Source organism: Oncorhynchus keta, chromosome 4 (genome assembly GCF_023373465.1).
Source record: "Oncorhynchus keta strain PuntledgeMale-10-30-2019 chromosome 4, Oket_V2, whole genome shotgun sequence".
Taxonomy (NCBI): domain Eukaryota; kingdom Metazoa; phylum Chordata; class Actinopteri; order Salmoniformes; family Salmonidae; genus Oncorhynchus; species Oncorhynchus keta.
Window position 1 is genome coordinate 81,927,022 of NC_068424.1, and position 18,301 is coordinate 81,945,322.

The 18,301-nt window shown below is 44.4% G+C and overlaps 1 protein-coding gene across 1 annotated transcript in view; it reads left to right on the plus strand.

The window, feature by feature from the left end:
- Positions 1-496: 496 nt before the first annotated feature.
- LOC118381871 (synaptopodin-like) overlaps positions 497-18,301 on the plus strand; it is a 125,213-nt gene continuing 107,408 nt past the window's right edge. The window contains exons 1-3 of the mRNA XM_052518284.1: positions 497-695; positions 6,261-6,552; positions 9,000-10,171. Coding sequence (XP_052374244.1) covers positions 9,967-10,171 — 205 coding nt within the window. The 5' untranslated portion in view covers positions 497-695; positions 6,261-6,552; positions 9,000-9,966. The remainder of the gene's footprint in view (positions 696-6,260; positions 6,553-8,999; positions 10,172-18,301) is intronic.

An 18,301-nucleotide genomic window follows, 5' to 3' on the forward strand; every position in this document is an offset into this window, starting at 1 on the left:
GGAGTTTAAAAAAAAGAAGGTTGTCCATGGCCGAGCAGCCGCACACAATCCTAAGATCTCCCTATACGTAATGCCAAGCGTCGGCTGGAGTGGTGTAAAGCTCGCCGCGACTGAACTATAGTAGTAGCGGAAATGCATTCTCTTGAGTGACGAATCATGTTTCACCATCTGGTAGTCCAACGAACGAATCTGGGTTTGGCGGATGCCACGAGAACACTACCTGCCCCCAATGCATAGTGCCGGCTGTAAAGTTTGGTGGTGGAGGAATAATGGTCTGTGGCTGTTTTCATGGTTCAGGCCCCTTAGTTCCAGCGAAGGAAATCTTAACGCTACAGCAAACAATGACATTCTAGATGATTCTGTGCTTCCTTCTTTGTTGCAACAGTTTGGGGAGGACCTTTCCTGTTTCAGCGTGACAATGTCCCCGTGCACAAAGCAAGGTCCATACAGAAATGGCTTATCAAGATCGGTATGGAAGAACTTGACTGTCCTGCACAGAGCCCTGACCTCAACCCCATCGAACACCTTTGGGATGAATTGGAAAGTCATCGGCGAGCCAGGCCTGATATGCCAAACATCAGACGATCGACCTCACTAATGCTCTTGTGGCTGAATGGAAGCAAGTCCCCACAGCAATGTTCCAACATCTAGTGGAAAGCCTTCCCAGAGGAGCTGAGGCTGTCATAGCAGTAAAGGTTAGTAAAGGGACCAACTCCATATTAATGCTCATCGTTTTTGGAATGAGATGTTCTTTGGGTCATGTAGTGTATGTCTGTCCTCCCTCCTTAAAACACATCAATAGGAATCAAAGAGAGCTCTTGTCATTACACGTGTCCCTATTGCCACCCCGTACACTGCCCTACTATGGGCCCTTGTCAAAAGTAGTGCAAGTAGTGCACTATATAGGGAATAGGGTGCAATTTGTTAAGCAGCCATTGTGTTCTAAACAATAAAACCCTTCTTCCTCTTCTCATATCGGCCGACACATCAGGTACCCGCTGGGCAGAACATTTTGTTTGAACGTTGAGCATTGAGTAATATTTGGTAGATACGTTGATCAATGACAATAATTGTACATTTGAATTCCATAAGGTGATTTGTTGTTGTTGTTGTTGTTGTTGTTGTTGTTGTCGTTGTTGTTGTTGTTGTTGTTGTTGTCGTTGTTGTTGTCGTTGTTGTTGTTGTTGTCGTTGTTGTTGTCGTTCGTTGTTGTTGTTGTTGTTGTTTGTCGTAAATCGTTGTTGTTGTTGTTGTTTTTTTGTTGTTGTAAATGTTGTTGTTGTTGTTGTTGTTGTTGTCGTCGTTGTTGTTGTTGTTGTTTTGTTGTTGTTGTGCCGTTGTTGTTGTTGTCGTAAATGCGTTGTTGTTGTTGTTGTTGTTGTTGTTGTTGTTGTTGTTGTCTATCAACAATGACAAGCCACCGCGATCTGACAACCTGGATGGAAAATTACTGACGATAATAGGGGACGATATTGCCACTCCTATTTACCATATCTTCAATTTAAGCCTACTAGAGAGTGTGTGCCCTCAGGCCTGGAAGGAAGCTAAAGTCATTCTGCTACCCAAGAATAGTAAAGACCTCTTTACTGGCTCAAATAATTGACCAATCAGCCTGTTACCAACCCTTAGTAAACTTTTGAAAGAAACTGTGTTTGACCAGATAACTGTTTTACTGTAAACAAATTGACAACAGTCTTTCAGCTTATAGGGAAGGACATTAAACAAGCACAGCACTTACACAAATGACTGATGATTGGCTGAGAGAAATTTATGATAAAAATGATTGCATGGGGCTGTTTTGTTAGACTTCACTGAGGCTTTTGACATTATCGATCATAGTCTGCTGCTGATGTGTTATGACTTCACCTCCCCTCCTTCCTTGTTGATGAAGAGTTACCTCTCTACAGGAAAAAGAGGACCGAGCACGCCCCCATTCTCATCAACAGGGCTGCAGTGGAGTAGGTTGAGAGCTTCAAGTTCCTTGGTGTCCACATCACCAGCAAACTAATATGGTCCAAGCACACTAAGACAGTCATGAAGAGGGCACTACAAAACCTATTCCCCCTCAGGAGACTCAAAAGATTTGCCATGTGTCCTCAGATTCTCAAAAGGTTCTACAGCTGCACCATCAAGAGCTTCCTGACTGGTTGCATTACTGCCAGGTACGGCAAGTGCTCGGCCTCCGACCGCAAGGCACAACAGAGGGTAGTGCGAGCGGCCCAGTACATCACCGGGACCAAGCTTCTTGCCATCCAGGACCTCTATACCAGGCGGTGTCAGAGGAAGGCCCTAAAAACTGTCAAAGTCCCCAGCCACCCTAGTCATAGATTGTTCTCTCTGCTACCGCACGGCAAGAGGTACCGGAGAGCCAAGTCCAGGTCCAAAAGGCTTCTAAACAGCTTCTACCGGCAAGCCATAAGACCCCTGAACATCGAATCAACACCCCTGCTACTCTCTGTTGTTATCATCTATGCATAGTCACTTTAATAACTCTACCTACATGTACATATTACCTCAAATAACCAGTGCCCCCGCACATTGACTCTGTACCGGTACCCCCTGTATATAGCCTCCACATTGACTCTGTACCGGTACCCCCTGTATATAGTCTCCACATTGACTCTGTACCGGTATCCCCTGTATATAGCCTCCACATTGACTCTGTACCGGTTGACTCTGTCTGTACCGGTACCCCCTGTATATAGCCTCCACATTGACTCTGTACCGGTACCCCCTGTATATAGTCTCCACATTGACTCTGTACCGGTACCCCCACATGACTCTGTACCGGTACCCCCTGTATATAGCCTCCACATTGACTCTGTACGGTACCCCTGTATATAGTCTCCACATTGACTCTGTACCGGTATCCCCTGTATATAGTCTTGCAATTGTTAATTTACTGCTGCTCTTTAATTACTTGTTACTTTTATTTCTTATTCTTATTCATATATTTTTTTAACTATATTGTTGGAAAAGGACTTGCAAGTAAGCATTTCACTGTAAGGTCTACTACACCTGTTGTATTCGGAGCATGTGACTAATACAATTTGATTTGATTTGATACTCATACACAAACGTGCACATTGATTTTGTGTTGTAGATATGTGGTAGTGGAGTAGGGCCCTGAGGGCACACACGATAGTGTGTGTGAATTCTGTAATGAATGTATTGTAATGTTTAAAAAAATGTATAACTGCCTTAATTCTGCCGGACCCCAGAAAGAGTAGTTACTACCTTGACAGGAACTAATGGGGATCCATAACAAACCCCAGGAAGAGTAGTTACTACCTTGACATGAACTAATGGGGATCCATAACAAACCCCAGGAAGAGTAGTTACTACCTTGGCAGGAACTAATGGGGATCCATAACAAACCCCAGGAAGAGTAGTTAATGCCTTGACAGGAACTAATGGGGATCCTTAATAAACCCCAGGAAGAGTAGCTACTACCTTGGCAGGAACTAATGGGGATCCATAATAAACCCCAGGAAGAGTAGCTGCTGCCTTGCCAGGAACTAATGGGGATCCATAACAAACCCCAGGAAGAGTAGCTGCTGCCTTGGCAGGAACTAATGGGGATCCCTAATAAACGCCAGGAAGAGTAGCTGCTGCCTTGGCAGGAACTAATGGGGATCCATAATAAACCCCAGGAAGAGTAGCTGCTGCCTTGGCAGGAACTAATGGGGATCCTTAATAAACCCCAGGAAGAGTAGCTGCTGCCTTGGCAGGAACTAATGGGGATCCATAACAAACCCCAGGAAGAGTAGCTGCTGCCTTGGCAGGAACTAATGGGGATCCATAATAAACCCCAGGAAGAGTAGCTGCTGCCTTGGCAGAAACTAATGGGGATCCATAATAAACGCCAGGAAGAGTAGCTGCTGCCTTGGCAGGAACTAATGGGGATCCATAATAAACCCCAGGAAGAGTAGCTGCTGCCTTGGCAGAAACAAGTGGGGATCCATAATAAACCCCAGGAAGAGTAGCTGCTGCCTTGGCAGGAACTAATGGGGATCCCTAATAAACCCCAGGAAGAGTAGCTGCTGCCTTGGCAGGAACTAATGGGGATTCATAATAAACCCCAGGAAGAGTAGCTGCTGCCTTGGCAGGAACTAATGGGGATCCATAATAAACCCCAGGAAGAGTAGCTGCTGCCTTGGCAGGAACTAATGGGGATCCATAATAAACCCCAGGAAGAGTAGCTGCTGCCTTGGCAGGAACTAATGGGGATATATAATAAACCCCAGGAAGAGTAGCTGCTGCCTTGGCAGGATCTAATGGGGATCCATAATAAACCCCAGGAAGTGTAGCTCCTGCCTTGGCAGGAACTAATGGGGATCCATAATAAACCCCAGGAAGAGTAGCTGCTGCCTTGGCAGGAACTAATGGGGATCCATAATAAATACCAATACAAAATACAAAATAAAGTGTGTGTGTTTGGGGTTGTAGGGGTTGTAGGGGTTATCAAAAACAACACTGTTCTTTGTGTCTGTGTGACTAGGCTCTTGATTATCACGTTGAATGTGACTCAAGAGCACAGCAAAGGCGAACCCCATCACAATGGGGACAGACAAGTCTGAACAGGGATGGGACACACAGACACAGGTTTATCATGACAGACAGACAGACAGTCCCAGGGTGTTGTAGTACATTTGGTTGAGAAACCTGACCCTCCTTGTCTAATGTAATCCTTTATAGACTGAGACATGACCCTCCTTGTCTAATGTAATCCTTTATAGACTGAGACATGACAGGTGACAGTTGTAACACTTGAGACTGGAGTATAGATAAAGCATATATTCATTAATCCACATTAACCTTGTCAGCTCATGAGTACAATACAACACATTATGTCTCCCGTCACCACCAAGTCCGAGGGTAGAGATAAAGCTAAGAGTTGGCAAAGCTTTAGTCATTTAGTGACATTTCCTGAACTCTTAATGTCCTGACCGTTCTTTCCCCTGTAGGACAACACTGGGGTTATCCTCATGTTCACAACTCTTAATAAGGCTTTTCCTGCTTCCTTCTCCACCCCTCTGGCCTTGATACAGCATTGTGTGTGTGTGTGTGTGTGTGTGTGTGTGTGTGTGTGTGTGTGTGTGTGTGTGTGTGTGTGTGTGTGTGTGTGTGTGTGTGTGCGCGTGTGTGTGTGTGTGTGTGTGTGTGTGTGTGTGTGTGTGTGTGTGTGTGTGTGTGTGTGTGTGTGTGTGTGTGTGTGTGTGTGAACCCCTGGAGATCCTCAAGGAACCATTGCTAGTCAATTGTTCATATTTGCACTCTCGGTTGGTTGAGCGGTTCTTGGAGGAACCTTTAATTATTCACCATAGCAACGGGTTCCTGGAAGAACCCTGGAGTGGAGGCGTGGCTTGGCAGGGGCTTTACGATAGATATATTTTTGGGCCACCCCATTAGAGTAAATGTCTGTTCTGTTGTATTGTTGAAGACTGATAGTGGTCCTTCTGTAGCTCAGTCGGTAGAGCATGGCGCTTGTAACGCCAGGGTAGTGGGTTTGATTCCCGGGACCACCCATACGTAGAATGTATGCACACATGACTGTAAGTCGCTTTGGATAAAAGCGTCTGCTAAATGGCATATATTATTATTATTATTATTATATTGATAGTTTTGTAGCTTCAACGAGGCTAGCGGAGGCGTATTAGTTCCTCAAGGGTCTGTGTTATTCCCAAAGTTGGAATAGTTACCACTTTATAACCATATATAATTAACAATGTTAATATTATTAATATTATATTTAAGAATATGTAATATGCATAAATATTTAAAAAAATATATTATATATATTTGCAGTTTTCAATCATAACATGATGAACGAGAATTACATTTACGCTAACGGGTGGACAAAAAACAACTATCTGAAAGCCACGCCTCGAATAAACTGTGCCCCTCCAATCTGATATATATTCAATCTACAATATATTATTGAAAAGGTTCAAAAATGAAACCCATCTCATCACAGAAAAGGTACAGGTTGGAACGTTTTCAGAGGGATTCCTCAAGGAACCTACGTGAACTGGAAAGGTTCAGCTGGTGTGGCGAGACAAGGCCCCTCTACTTCTATGAGTGCAGACCAAGGAGCACTGGATGGCAAAGGCTTGGGCCGCACTTCTTTCTGAACCCCCCCCCCCCGGGCAAGGCTCCATCCTCACTTCCTGCCATTCTACACATCAGTGAGTCAGAGAGGGTAGAAATGAATTCAGTTTACAGATGAATACTGATCATCTTCTTCTCCTGTCTTTCAGGTTGTAGTGTTCCAGACCCCCGGGGGACACTGCACGGGCTCGGAGACACAGCGCCAGCGGAGATCAGCCTCTCGAGACAACAACAGCTTTACTCTACCCTGAATCCTACAGCACCATGTTTTACCAAACACTCCTTCAATAGGGACTGGAGAGACAGATCACCCAGACTAACAGTTGAAATATCACCCAGACTGGATAAACAACCTATTCCCCTTAACATAGACATTGTAATCTCCCCGAAACAACCTAAATAAACCAACTGAACTCTGCTGCCTGAGTCTCAGCTCTAACGGTAGTATGGATATCATGATAATGTATGGATATCATGATAATGTATGGATATAATGGTAATGTTTGGGTATAATGGTAATGTGTGGATATAATGGTAATGTATGGGTATAATGGTAATGTTTGGGTATAATGGTAATGTGTGGATATAATGGTAATGTATGGATATAATGGTAATGTATGGATATAATGGTAATGTGTGGATATAATGATAATGTATGGATATAATGATAATGTATGGGTATAATGATAATGTATGGGTATAATGGTAATGTATGGATATAATGATAATGTATGGATATAATGATAATGTATGGATATAATGATAATGTATGGGTATAATGATAATGTATGGGTATAATGGTAATGTATGGATATAATGATAATGTATGGGTATAATGGTAATGTATGGATATAATGATAATGTATGGATATAATGATAATGTATGGGTATAATGATAATGTATGGGTATAATGATAATGTATGGATATAATGATAATGTATGGATATAATGGTAATGTATGGGTATAATGGTAATGTATGGATATAATGATAATGTATGGATATAATGATAATGTATGGATATAATGATAATGTATGGGTATAATGATAATGTATAGATATAATGGTAATGTATGGGTATAATGGTAATGTTTGGATATAACGGTAATGTATAGATATAATGGTAATGTATGGGTATAATGGTAATGTTTGGGTATAATGGTAAGGTATGGATATAATGGTAATGTATGGATATACTGGTAATGTGAGGATATAATGCTAATGTATGAATATAATGATCATGTGTGGATATAATGGTAATGTTTGGATATAACGGTAATGTATAGATATAATGGTAATGTATGGGTATAATGGTAATGTTTGGGTATAATGGTAATGTTTGGATATAACGGTAATGTATAGATATAATGGTAATGTGTGGATATAATGGCAAGGTATGGATATAATGGTAATGTATGGATATACTGGTAATGTGAGGATATAATGCTAATGTATGAATATAATGATCATGTGTGGATATAATGGTAATGTATGGATATAATGGTAATGTATGGGTATAATGGTAATGTTTGGGTATAATGGTAATGTTTGGGTATAATGGTAATGTGTGGATATAATGGTAATGTATGGGTATAATGGTAATGTTTGGGTATAATGGTAATGTGTGGATATAATGGTAATGTATGGGTATAATGGTAATGTATGGGTATAATGGTAATGTATGGATATAATGGTAATGTGTGGATATAATGGTAATGTATGGATATAATGGTAATGTTTGGATATAATGGTAATGTATGGATATACTGGTAATGTATGGGTATAATGGTAATGTATGGGTATAATGGTAATGTTTGGATATAATGGTAATGTATGGATATAATGGTAATGTTTGGGTATAATGGTAATGTATGGATATAATGGTAATGTTTGGATATACTGGTAATGTTTGGATATACTGGTAATGTGTGGATATAATAACATCAAACAGGACTAAAATGCGACTCCCTGCTTGACTCCCTCCTCGTCGACTCCCTGCTTGACTCCCTCCTCGTCGACTCCCTGCTCGACTCCCTGCTCGACTCCCTCCTCGTTGACTCCCTGCTCGACTCCCTGCTTGACTCCCTCCTCGTTGACTCCCTGCTCCACTCCCTGCTCGACTCCCTCCTCGTTGACTCCCTGCTCGACTCCCTGCTTGACTCCCTCCTCGTCGACTCCCTGCTCGACCCCTGCCCGACTCCCTCCTCGTCGACTCCCTGCTCGACTCCCTGCTTGACTCCCTCCTCGTTGACTCCCTGCTCGACTCCCTCCTCGTCGACTCCCTGCTCGACTCCCTGCTTGACTCCCTCCTCGTTGACTCCCTGCTCGACTCCCTGCTCGACTCCCTCCTCGTTGACTCCCTGCTCGACTCCCTCCTCGTCGACTCCCTGCTCGACTCCCTGCTTGACTCCCTCCTCGTTGACTCCCTGCTCGACTCCCCGCTTGACTCCCTCCTCGTCGACTCCCTGCTTGACTCCCTCCTCGTTGACTCCCTGCTCGACTCCCTGCTCGACTCCCTGCTCGACTCCCTCCTCGTCAACTCCCCGCTCGACTCCCTGCTCGACTCCCTGCTCGACTCCCTGCTCGACTCCCTCCTCGTCAACTCCCTGCTCGACTCCCTGCTCGACTCCCTCCTCGTCAAGTCCCTGCTCGACTCCCTGCTCGACTCCCTGCTTGACTCCCTCCTCGTCGACTCCCTGCTTGACTCCCTCCTCGTCGACTCCCTGCTCGACTCCCTCCTCGTCGACTCCTTGCTCGACTCCCTGCTCGACTCCCTCCTCGTCGACTCCCTGCTCGACTCCCTGCTTGACTCCCTCCTCAATGATTCTGTTTATAGAAGGTTTTCTGGGCTTAGCGTATATACTTTAATGTATGTGACTCTCACACAGGAAGCCATCTGGATGAGATTATCGGCCGGCGGAGCTCGGCGATCCTGACTGCTCTTAGCAGTGACCTTTCTAGAGTGAAATGGTGTTTCTCACTTCGTCTGAACCAAACAGCAGGACGCTTTGAAACATTTCCACCACTGTCACCCCCCTTCTCGTTGTTGTTGAGTAATGGTCTTCCAAGATAAAGAGCTGCTTGCTTTCTCAACACGAAAAATTATCTGTCTAGTAGAGATTGCAATGCAGTCAACAGGCATGTTTTGGTGGCTGGACTAAGAAATAAAAACAAAAGAAAGATTTGAAAGAAAAAGGGGTGAGGAAGAGACGAGAAGCGTCGGGGTTTTTGGAGAAAGAAAAAGATTGAGAGGGAGGGAAGACAGACACAAACAGAAATAGGAATGTTTTATCAGTCTTTCTTCTTTAGCTGGAGATTTGCAGTAGAGCACATCGTTATTGTGAAAGCGTCTTGGCTGTGGTCCATGGGAACTGATCCAGAGTGCTCTGTGTCTGTGGAACTCCCAGCCTGCTTTAGTCTCCCGGGAGGTCCCTGATACTGTTTCTGGTAAGTCCTGAGTAATACTGTGTAGTAACAGTGTGTCAGAACCAGAGGAACAGCACACTTCTCCCGTCCGTCAGCCTCCCTCCCTGCAAGCTACAAGACTAAAGGAAACATTAAGGAGGATTACTACAGAAAGAGAAATGTCCAGCGGTAGAAGAAGCAATATGGACAGCTAAGATTCTCCTTATCCCCACTGGTGATTCCCCTTTTTCTCCAAACACTCCCCAAACGCTCCCCAAACGGTGATCCTCAAACTGACATACAGACCAAGCCAGGCAGGGCTGCAGACAGTCTGGGTAGAAGAAGAGACAGAAAGTGTGGAGCAAACCAGAGGAGAACAAGAGAGACTCCAGAACTCCCCAGCAGAGCAGCAAAGCTCCCCCAGATCGAGGCACCTTCCTGGGGGTAGAGATGGAGACGGAGAGGGGTCATATGTCTTTGAGGAGGGGGGTAAGCTGGAGCCCAGGTGGGGGGAGGAAGTCCCTTCAGGGGGGGCAGGGCAGGGATGTGGACACCGGCAACAGAGAGAGCAATGCATCTTGGGAGAAGCGGGACAACAGAGGAATCAAAGGACAGGTGACATCGACCTCCACCAATCAGCTGGCTCGGAAAACCAGTAAGTTTGAAGTTTATTCTGTTTACATGGCTTTGGTTTCTAGTTAGTCTGTAGTTAGTCTGGCTTCTTTTTGGATAACTTATCTGCTACACTGCAACAGCAGGAGCGAATGTGGAACATAATGGAACTACAGCGATGAGAATCTGAGATGCAGTAGTTGAAATCAAGGACAAAGCGGTCTGTTTCAACGAACTGTTTTGAAGTGATGACAGAGGTATATACAGAGGTAGGGGTATATACAGAGGTAGGGGTATGTATATACAGAGGTATGGGGTATATACAGAGGTATGGGGGCGGCAGGTAGCCTAGTGGTTAGAGCATTGGACTAGTAACCGAAAGGTTGCAAGATGAAATCCCTGATCTGACAAGGTAAAAACTTACTGTTCTGTCCCTGAACAAGGCAGTTAACCCACAGTTCCTAGGCCATCATTGAAAATAAGATTTATTTACTTAACTGACTTGCCTTGTTAAATAAAAAAAAATATATAGAGATATATATAGAGAGGTACACTACTGTTCAAAACTTTGGGGTCACTTAGAAATGTCCTTGTTTTTGAAAGAAAAGCTTTTTTTAATCTATTAAAATAACATCAAATTGGTCAGAAATACAGTGTAGACATTGTTAATGTTGTAAATGACTATTGTAGCTGGAAATGGCAGATTTTTTAAATGGAATATCTACATAGGCGTACAGAGGCCCATTATCAGCAACCATCACTCCTGTGTTCCAATGGCACGTTGTGTTAGCATCAGCATTTGTGGGTTCGATTACAGGCTCAAAATGTCCAGAAACAAAGAACTTTCTTCTGAAACTCGTCTATTCTTCTTCTGAGAAATGAAGGCTTTTCCATGAGAGAAATTGCCAAGAAACTGAAGATCTCGTACAAAATTGTGTAGTACTCCCTTCACAGAACAGCGCAAACTGGTTCTAACCAGAATAAAAAGAGGAGTGGGAGGCCCCGGTGCACAACTGAGCAAGAGGACAAATACATTAGAGTGTCGAGTTTGAGAAACAGATGCCTCACAAGTCCTCAACTGGCAGCTTCATTAAATAGTACCCGCAAAACACCAGTCTCCGGGATGCTGGCCTTCTAGGCAGAGTTGCAAAGAAAACGCATATCTCAGACTGGCCAATAAAAAAAAAAAAAATGAAGATGAACACAGTCACTGGACAGAGGAACTCAGCCTAGAAGGTCAGCATCCCGGAGTCTTCATTTCATCTTCAATTCATCTGACTGTATTTCCTATTTAGAGATGAGTAAGTTTAGAGTTGAAAAGAGACGAGAACAGAAACAGAGCAGTGGACAATATCCAACACTCAGCTGATCACTGCTGGGTTAGAGACAGTAAACTAATCACTCAGCTGATCACTGCTGGGTTAGAGACAGTAAACTAATCACTCAGCTGATCACTGCTGGGTTAGAGACAGTAAACTAATCACTCAGCTGATCACTGCTGGGTTAGAGACAGTAAACTAATCACTCAGCTGATCACTGCTCGGTTAGAGACAGTAAACTAATCACTCAGCTGATCACTGCTGGGTTAGAGACAGTAAACGAATCACTCAGCTGATCACTGCTCGGTTAGAGACAGTAAACTAATCACTCAGCTGATCACTGCTGGGTTAGAGACAGTAAACTAATCACTCAGCTGATCACTGCTGGGTTGGAGACAGTAAACTAATCACTCAGCTGATCACTGCTCGGTTGGAGACAGTAAACTAATCACTCAGCTGATCACTGCTGGGTTAGAGACAGTAAACTAATCACTCAGCTGATCACTGCTGGGTTAGAGACAGTAAACTAATCACTCAGCTGATCACTGCTGGGTTGGAGACAGTAAACTAATCACTCAGCTGATCACTGCTGGGTTAGAGACAGTAAACTAATCACTCAGCTGATCACTGCTGGGTTAGAGACAGTAAACTAATCACTCAGCTGATCACTGCTGGGTTAGAGACAGTAAACTAATCACTCAGCTGATCACTGCTGGGTTGGAGACAGTAAACTAATCACTCAGCTGATCACTGCTGGGTTAGAGACAGTAAACTAATCACTCAGCTGATCACTGCTGGGTTAGAGACAGTAAACTAATCACTCAGCTGATCACTGCTCAGTTAGAGACAGTAAACTAATCACTCAGCTGATCACTGCTGGGTTAGAGACAGTAAACTAATCACTCAGCTGATCACTGCTGGGTTAGAGACAGTAAACTAATCACTCAGCTGATCACTGCTGGGTTAGAGACAGTAAACTAATCACTCAGCTGATCACTGCTCGGTTAGAGACAGTAAACTAATCACTCAGCTGATCACTGCTGGGTTAGAGACAGTAAACGAATCACTCAGCTGATCACTGCTGGGTTAGAGACAGTAAACTAATCACTCAGCTGATCACTGCTGGGTTAGAGACAGTAAACTAATCACTCAGCTGATCACTGCTGGGTTAGAGACAGTAAACTAATCACTCAGCTGATCACTGCTGGGTTGGAGACAGTAAACTAATCACTCAGCTGATCACTGCTGGGTTAGAGACAGTAAACTAATCACTCAGCTGATCACTGCTGGGTTAGAGACAGTAAACTAATCACTCAGCTGATCACTGCTGGGTTAGAGACAGTAAACTAATCACTCAGCTGATCACTGCTCGGTTAGAGACAGTAAACGAATCACTCAGCTGATCCCTCCTGGGTTAGAGACAGTAAACGAATCACTCAGCTGATCACTGCTGGGTTAGAGACAGTAAACTAATCACTCAGCTGATCACTGCTGGGTTAGAGACAGTAAACTAATCACTCAGCTGATCACTGCTGGGTTGGAGACAGTAAACTAATCACTCAACTGATCCCTCCTGGGTTAGAGACAGTAAACTAATCACTCAGCTGATCACTGCTGGGTTAGAGACAGTAAACTAATCACTCAGCTGATCACTGCTGGGTTGGAGACAGTAAACTAATCACTCAGCTGATCACTGCTGGGTTGGAGACAGTAAACTAATCACTCAGCTGATCACTGCTGGGTTAGAGACAGTAAACGAATCACTCAGCTGATCACTGCTGGGTTAGAGACAGTAAACTAATCACTCAGCTGATCACTGCTCGGTTAGAGACAGTAAACGAATCACTCAGCTGATCACTGCTGGGTTGGAGACAGTAAACTAATCACTCAGCTGATCACTGCTCGGTTAGAGACAGTAAACTAATCACTCAGCTGATCACTGCTGGGTTAGAGACAGTAAACTAATCACTCAGCTGATCACTGCTGGGTTAGAGACAGTAAACTAATCACTCAGCTGATCACTGCTGGGTTGGAGACAGTAAACGAATCACTCAGCTGATCATTGCTGGGTTGGAGACAGTAAACTAATCACTCAGCTGATCACTGCTGGGTTAGAGACAGTAAACTAATCACTCAGCTGATCACTGCTGGGTTAGAGACAGTAAACTAATCACTCAGCTGATCACTGCTGGGTTGGAGACAGTAAACGAATCACTCAGCTGATCACTGCTGGGTTGAGACAGTAAACTAATCACTCAGCTGATCACTGCTGGGTTAGAGACAGTAAACTAATCACTCAGCTGATCACTGCTGGGTTAGAGACAGTAAACTAATCACTCAGCTGATCACTGCTGGGTTGGAGACAGTAAACGAATCACTCAGCTGATCACTGCTGGGTTAGAGACAGTAAACGAATCACTCAGCTGATCACTGCTGGGTTAGAGACAGTAAACTAATCACTCAGCTGATCACTGCTGGGTTAGAGACAGTAAACTAATCACTCAGCTGATCACTGCTGGGTTAGAGACAGTAAACTAATCACTCAGCTGATCACTGCTCGGTTGGAGACAGTAAACTAATCACTCAGCTGATCACTGCTGGGTTGGAGACAGTAAACTAATCACTCAGCTGATCCCTCCTGGGTTAGAGACAGTAAACTAATCACTCAGCTGATCACTGCTGGGTTAGAGACAGTAAACTAATCACTCAGCTGATCACTGCTGGGTTGGAGACATCAGACTCACGTTATGTCAGAGATGGTTAAACACTCGATGAAATATCTGTTTCCCCACCGGTAAAAATGCAGACCGGGCTACCCTGACGCACACACACACACACACACACACACACACACACACACACACACACACACACACACACACACACACACACACACACACACACACACACACACACAAGGCTCTATACCCAGTCCAGACCATAATGGACTGAGGGAAAATAAGTTCTGTCCAGATCATTATCATCATGCTGCTACAGAGAGAGGAAAGCAGAGTTGGAGTCATTCATTTATAACCGGAATGAAAGAGAGAGAAACACATCGGTGACGAAGGAAAACACTGTGATCTCATTACAGAGTAATGTGGAAAACCCCTCAGACAGAGTGTGTGCGTGTGTGTGTGTGTATGTGTGTGTGTGTGTCTGTGTGTGTGTGTCTGTGTGTGTGTGTGTGTGTATGTCTGTGTGTGTGTGTGTGTGTGTGTGTGTGTGTGTGTGTGTGTGTGTGTGTGTGTGTGTGTGTGTGTGTGTGTGTGTGTGTGTGTGTGTGTGTGTGTGTGTCTGTGTGTGTGTCTGTGTGTGTGTGTGTGTATGTCTGTGTGTGTGTGTGTGTCTGTGTGTGTGTGTGTCTGTGTGTGTGTGTCTGTGTGTGTGTGTGTGTATGTCTGTGTGTGTGTGTGTGTCTGTGTCTGTGTGCGTGTGTCTGTGTGCGTGTGTCTGTGTGCGTGTGTGTGTGTGTATGTGTGTGTGCGTGTGTGTGCGCGTGCGTCTGTGTGCGTGTGTCTGTGTGTGTGTGTGTGCGTGTGTCTGTGTGTGTGTGTGTGTGTGTGTGTGTGTGTGTGTGTGTGTGTGTGTGTGTGTGTGTGTGTGTGTGTGTGTGTGTGTGTGTGTGTGTGTGTGTGTGTGTGTGTGTGTGTGTATGTGTGTGTGTGTGTGTGTGTGTGCGTGTGCCTGTGTGTGTGTGTGTGTATATGTGTGTGTGCACGCGTGTGTGTGCGCGTGTGTCTGTGAGCGTGTGTCTGCGTGTGTGTGTGTGTATGTGTGCGCACGTGTGTGTGTGTGCGTGTGTATGTGTGTGTGTGTGTTTGTGCGCGCATGTGTGTGTGCGTGTGTTCGTACAGAACTGGGATATAGATGAGCCTACTATCCTGAGGTGAAGCAGGGAGCTTGATATCGTCAGAACAGATGAACTAATTACAGACTTACAGGATGTTGTTATGGAGAAACATAACAGGAAACGTTGACGTTATGACTCTGCAGTCAATTCAATTAAAGTCTATAATTCACCTGATCAGAGAGTAAACATAGCGTATAAAGTACAGCCAAACAACATCTAACTATCTGACCATGTCTGGGTTTTAACTCTGTGTTTAATAGTAGTGTCTGAGTAGAGTTTTAACTCTGTGTTTAGTAGTAGTGTCTGAGTAGAGTTTTAACTTTGTGTTTAGTAGTAGTGTCTCAGCAGAGTTTTAACTCTGTGTTTAGTAGTAGTGTCTGAGTAGAGTTTTAACTTTGTGTTTAGTAGTAGTGTCTGAGTAGAGTTTTAACTCTGTGTTTAGTAGTAGTGTCTGAGTAGAGTTTTAACTTTGTGTTTAGTAGTAGTGTCTGAGTAGAGTTTTAGTAGTAGTGTCTCAGCAGAGTTTTAACTCTGTGTTTAGTAGTAGTGTCTGAGTAGAGTTTTAACTTTGTGTTTAGTAGTAGTGTCTGAGTAGAGTTTTAACTTTGTGTTTAGTAGTAGTGTCTCAGCAGAGTTTTAGTAGTAGTGTCTCAGCAGAGTTTTAGTAGTAGTGTCTCAGCAGAGTTTTAGTAGTAGTGTCTCAGCAGAGTTTTAACTCTGTGTTTAGTAGTAGTGTCTGAGTAGAGTTTTAACTTTGTGTTTAGTAGTAGTGTCTCAGCAGAGTTTTAGTAGTAGTGTCTCAGCAGAGTTTTAGTAGTAGTGTCTCAGCAGAGTTTTAGCTCTGTGTTTGGAGAGAGTCCTATTCATCTATGTCCAACCCTAGCAGCAGCACACTTCCATGGAAAATATTAATTGTTGTTCAATATTTTGTTCATCAATGATTGTGTTTCTATCTCTTGCCTTGGTATAGAGTCTGAGATTAAATGGACTGTGACGTTGAGGTCCTATCACATTATGTTGAGCTCCTATCACATGACGTTGAGCTCCTATCACATGACGTTGAGCTCCTATCACATGACGTTGAGCTCCTATCACATGACGTTGAGCTCCTATCACATGACGTTGAGGTCCTATCACATGACGTTGAGGTCCTATCACATGACGTTGAGGTCCTATCACATGACGTTGAGCTCCTATCACATGACGTTGAGCTCCTATCACATGATGTTGAGCTCCTATCACATGACGTTGAGATCCTATCACATGACGTTGAGATCCTATCACATGATGTTGAGCTCCTATCACATGACGTTGAGATCCTATCACATGACGTTGAGATCCTATCACATGACGTTGAGCTCCTATCACATGACGTTGAGCTCCTATCACATGACGTTGAGCTCCTATCACATGACGTTGAGATCCTATCACATGACGTTGAGATCCTATCACATGACGTTGAGATCCTATCACATGACGTTGAGATCCTATCACATGACGTTGAGCTCCTATCACATGATGTTGAGATCCTATCACATGACGTTGAGATCCTATCACATGACGTTGAGATCCTATCACATGACGTTGAGATCCTATCACATGACGTTGAGCTCCTATCACATGACGTTGAGATCCTATCACATGACGTTGAGATCCTATCACATGACGTTGAGCTCCTATCACATGACGTTGAGCTCCTATCACATGACGTTGAGATCCTATCACATGACGTTGAGCTCCTATCACATGACGTTGAGCTCCTATCACATGACGTTGAGCTCCTATCACACAGCAATACTGTATCTTACACCCATACTTGCAAATATATTAAATCGGCTACAGGTTTATTTACTTTCAAGCATGTTTTGCTGTTAAAATTAAAATTAAAATGTTAGAATTAGAATTAGCATAGAATTCGTTTTGTATTGGGAATTAAACCAGTCATATCAGAAAAGTGACATGTCCTGTAATGTGATTGTGATTTAGTCTTATATAACAATAGTAATAGTAATAGTAACAGTACGTTATGGTTTTATTAGCCTGCTGTTCTTATGATTCCTGTGCATCAAACGCCTCCACTTCCCTCATAAGAACAGCAGCTGTTCATTCTCCTGGTCTGAGATTTGCGTGGAGTTCAAAATGTATAAATAACAACGTCTCTCTGAGAAAACTGGCACACACAATGTTTAAAGTATTTTTTTGTGCGAGCGCACCTTCGACAAATGGGATCCCAAGAAGAAAGGCAGAGATTGGCTTTGACAATGTAAACATATGTTTCCCAATTCCAAGGAAGCCCTTTTGAATTGAGAGAGTGAAAGACTCAGGTCAGACCAGAGTGAGAGGGATGTTACGACAGTGGGAGGGAGCCTCATTGCCAAGGGCCAAGTTGTGTCTCTGTTGGAGGAAAGCAAAGGAAGTTCCTGTCCCTCCCTGCAGGTTGAAGCCCAGAGAGAAGGACTCTGGAGTTCACGGAGGGAAGACAGAGAGGGACCACCTGGAGAGGAGAGACAGAGAGGGACCACCTGGAGAGGAGAGACAGAGAGATACCACATGGAGAGGCCAGACAGAGAGGGACCACCTGGAGAGGGCTAACAGAGGGATACCGCCTGAAGAAGCCAGACAGAGAGGGTACGCCTGGAGAGGCCAGACAGAGAGGGAACGCCTGGAGAGGCCAGACAGAGAGGGACCGCCTGGAGAGGCCAGACAGAGAGGGACCGCCTGGAGAGGACAGACAGAGAGGGAACGCCTGGAGGACAACGCCTGGAGAGGCCAGACAGAGAGGGAAGGCCAGACAGAGAGGCCAGAGGCCAGACAGAGGGACCGCCTGGAGGGACAGACAGAGAGGCCAGACAGACAGAGGGGACCGCCTGGAGAGGCCAGACAGAGAGGGAACGCCTGGAGAGGCCAGACAGAGAGGGGAACGCCTGGAGAGGCAGAGAGGGAACATGGAGAGGCCAGACAGAGGGAACGCCTGGAGAGGCCAGACAGAGAGGACAGACCA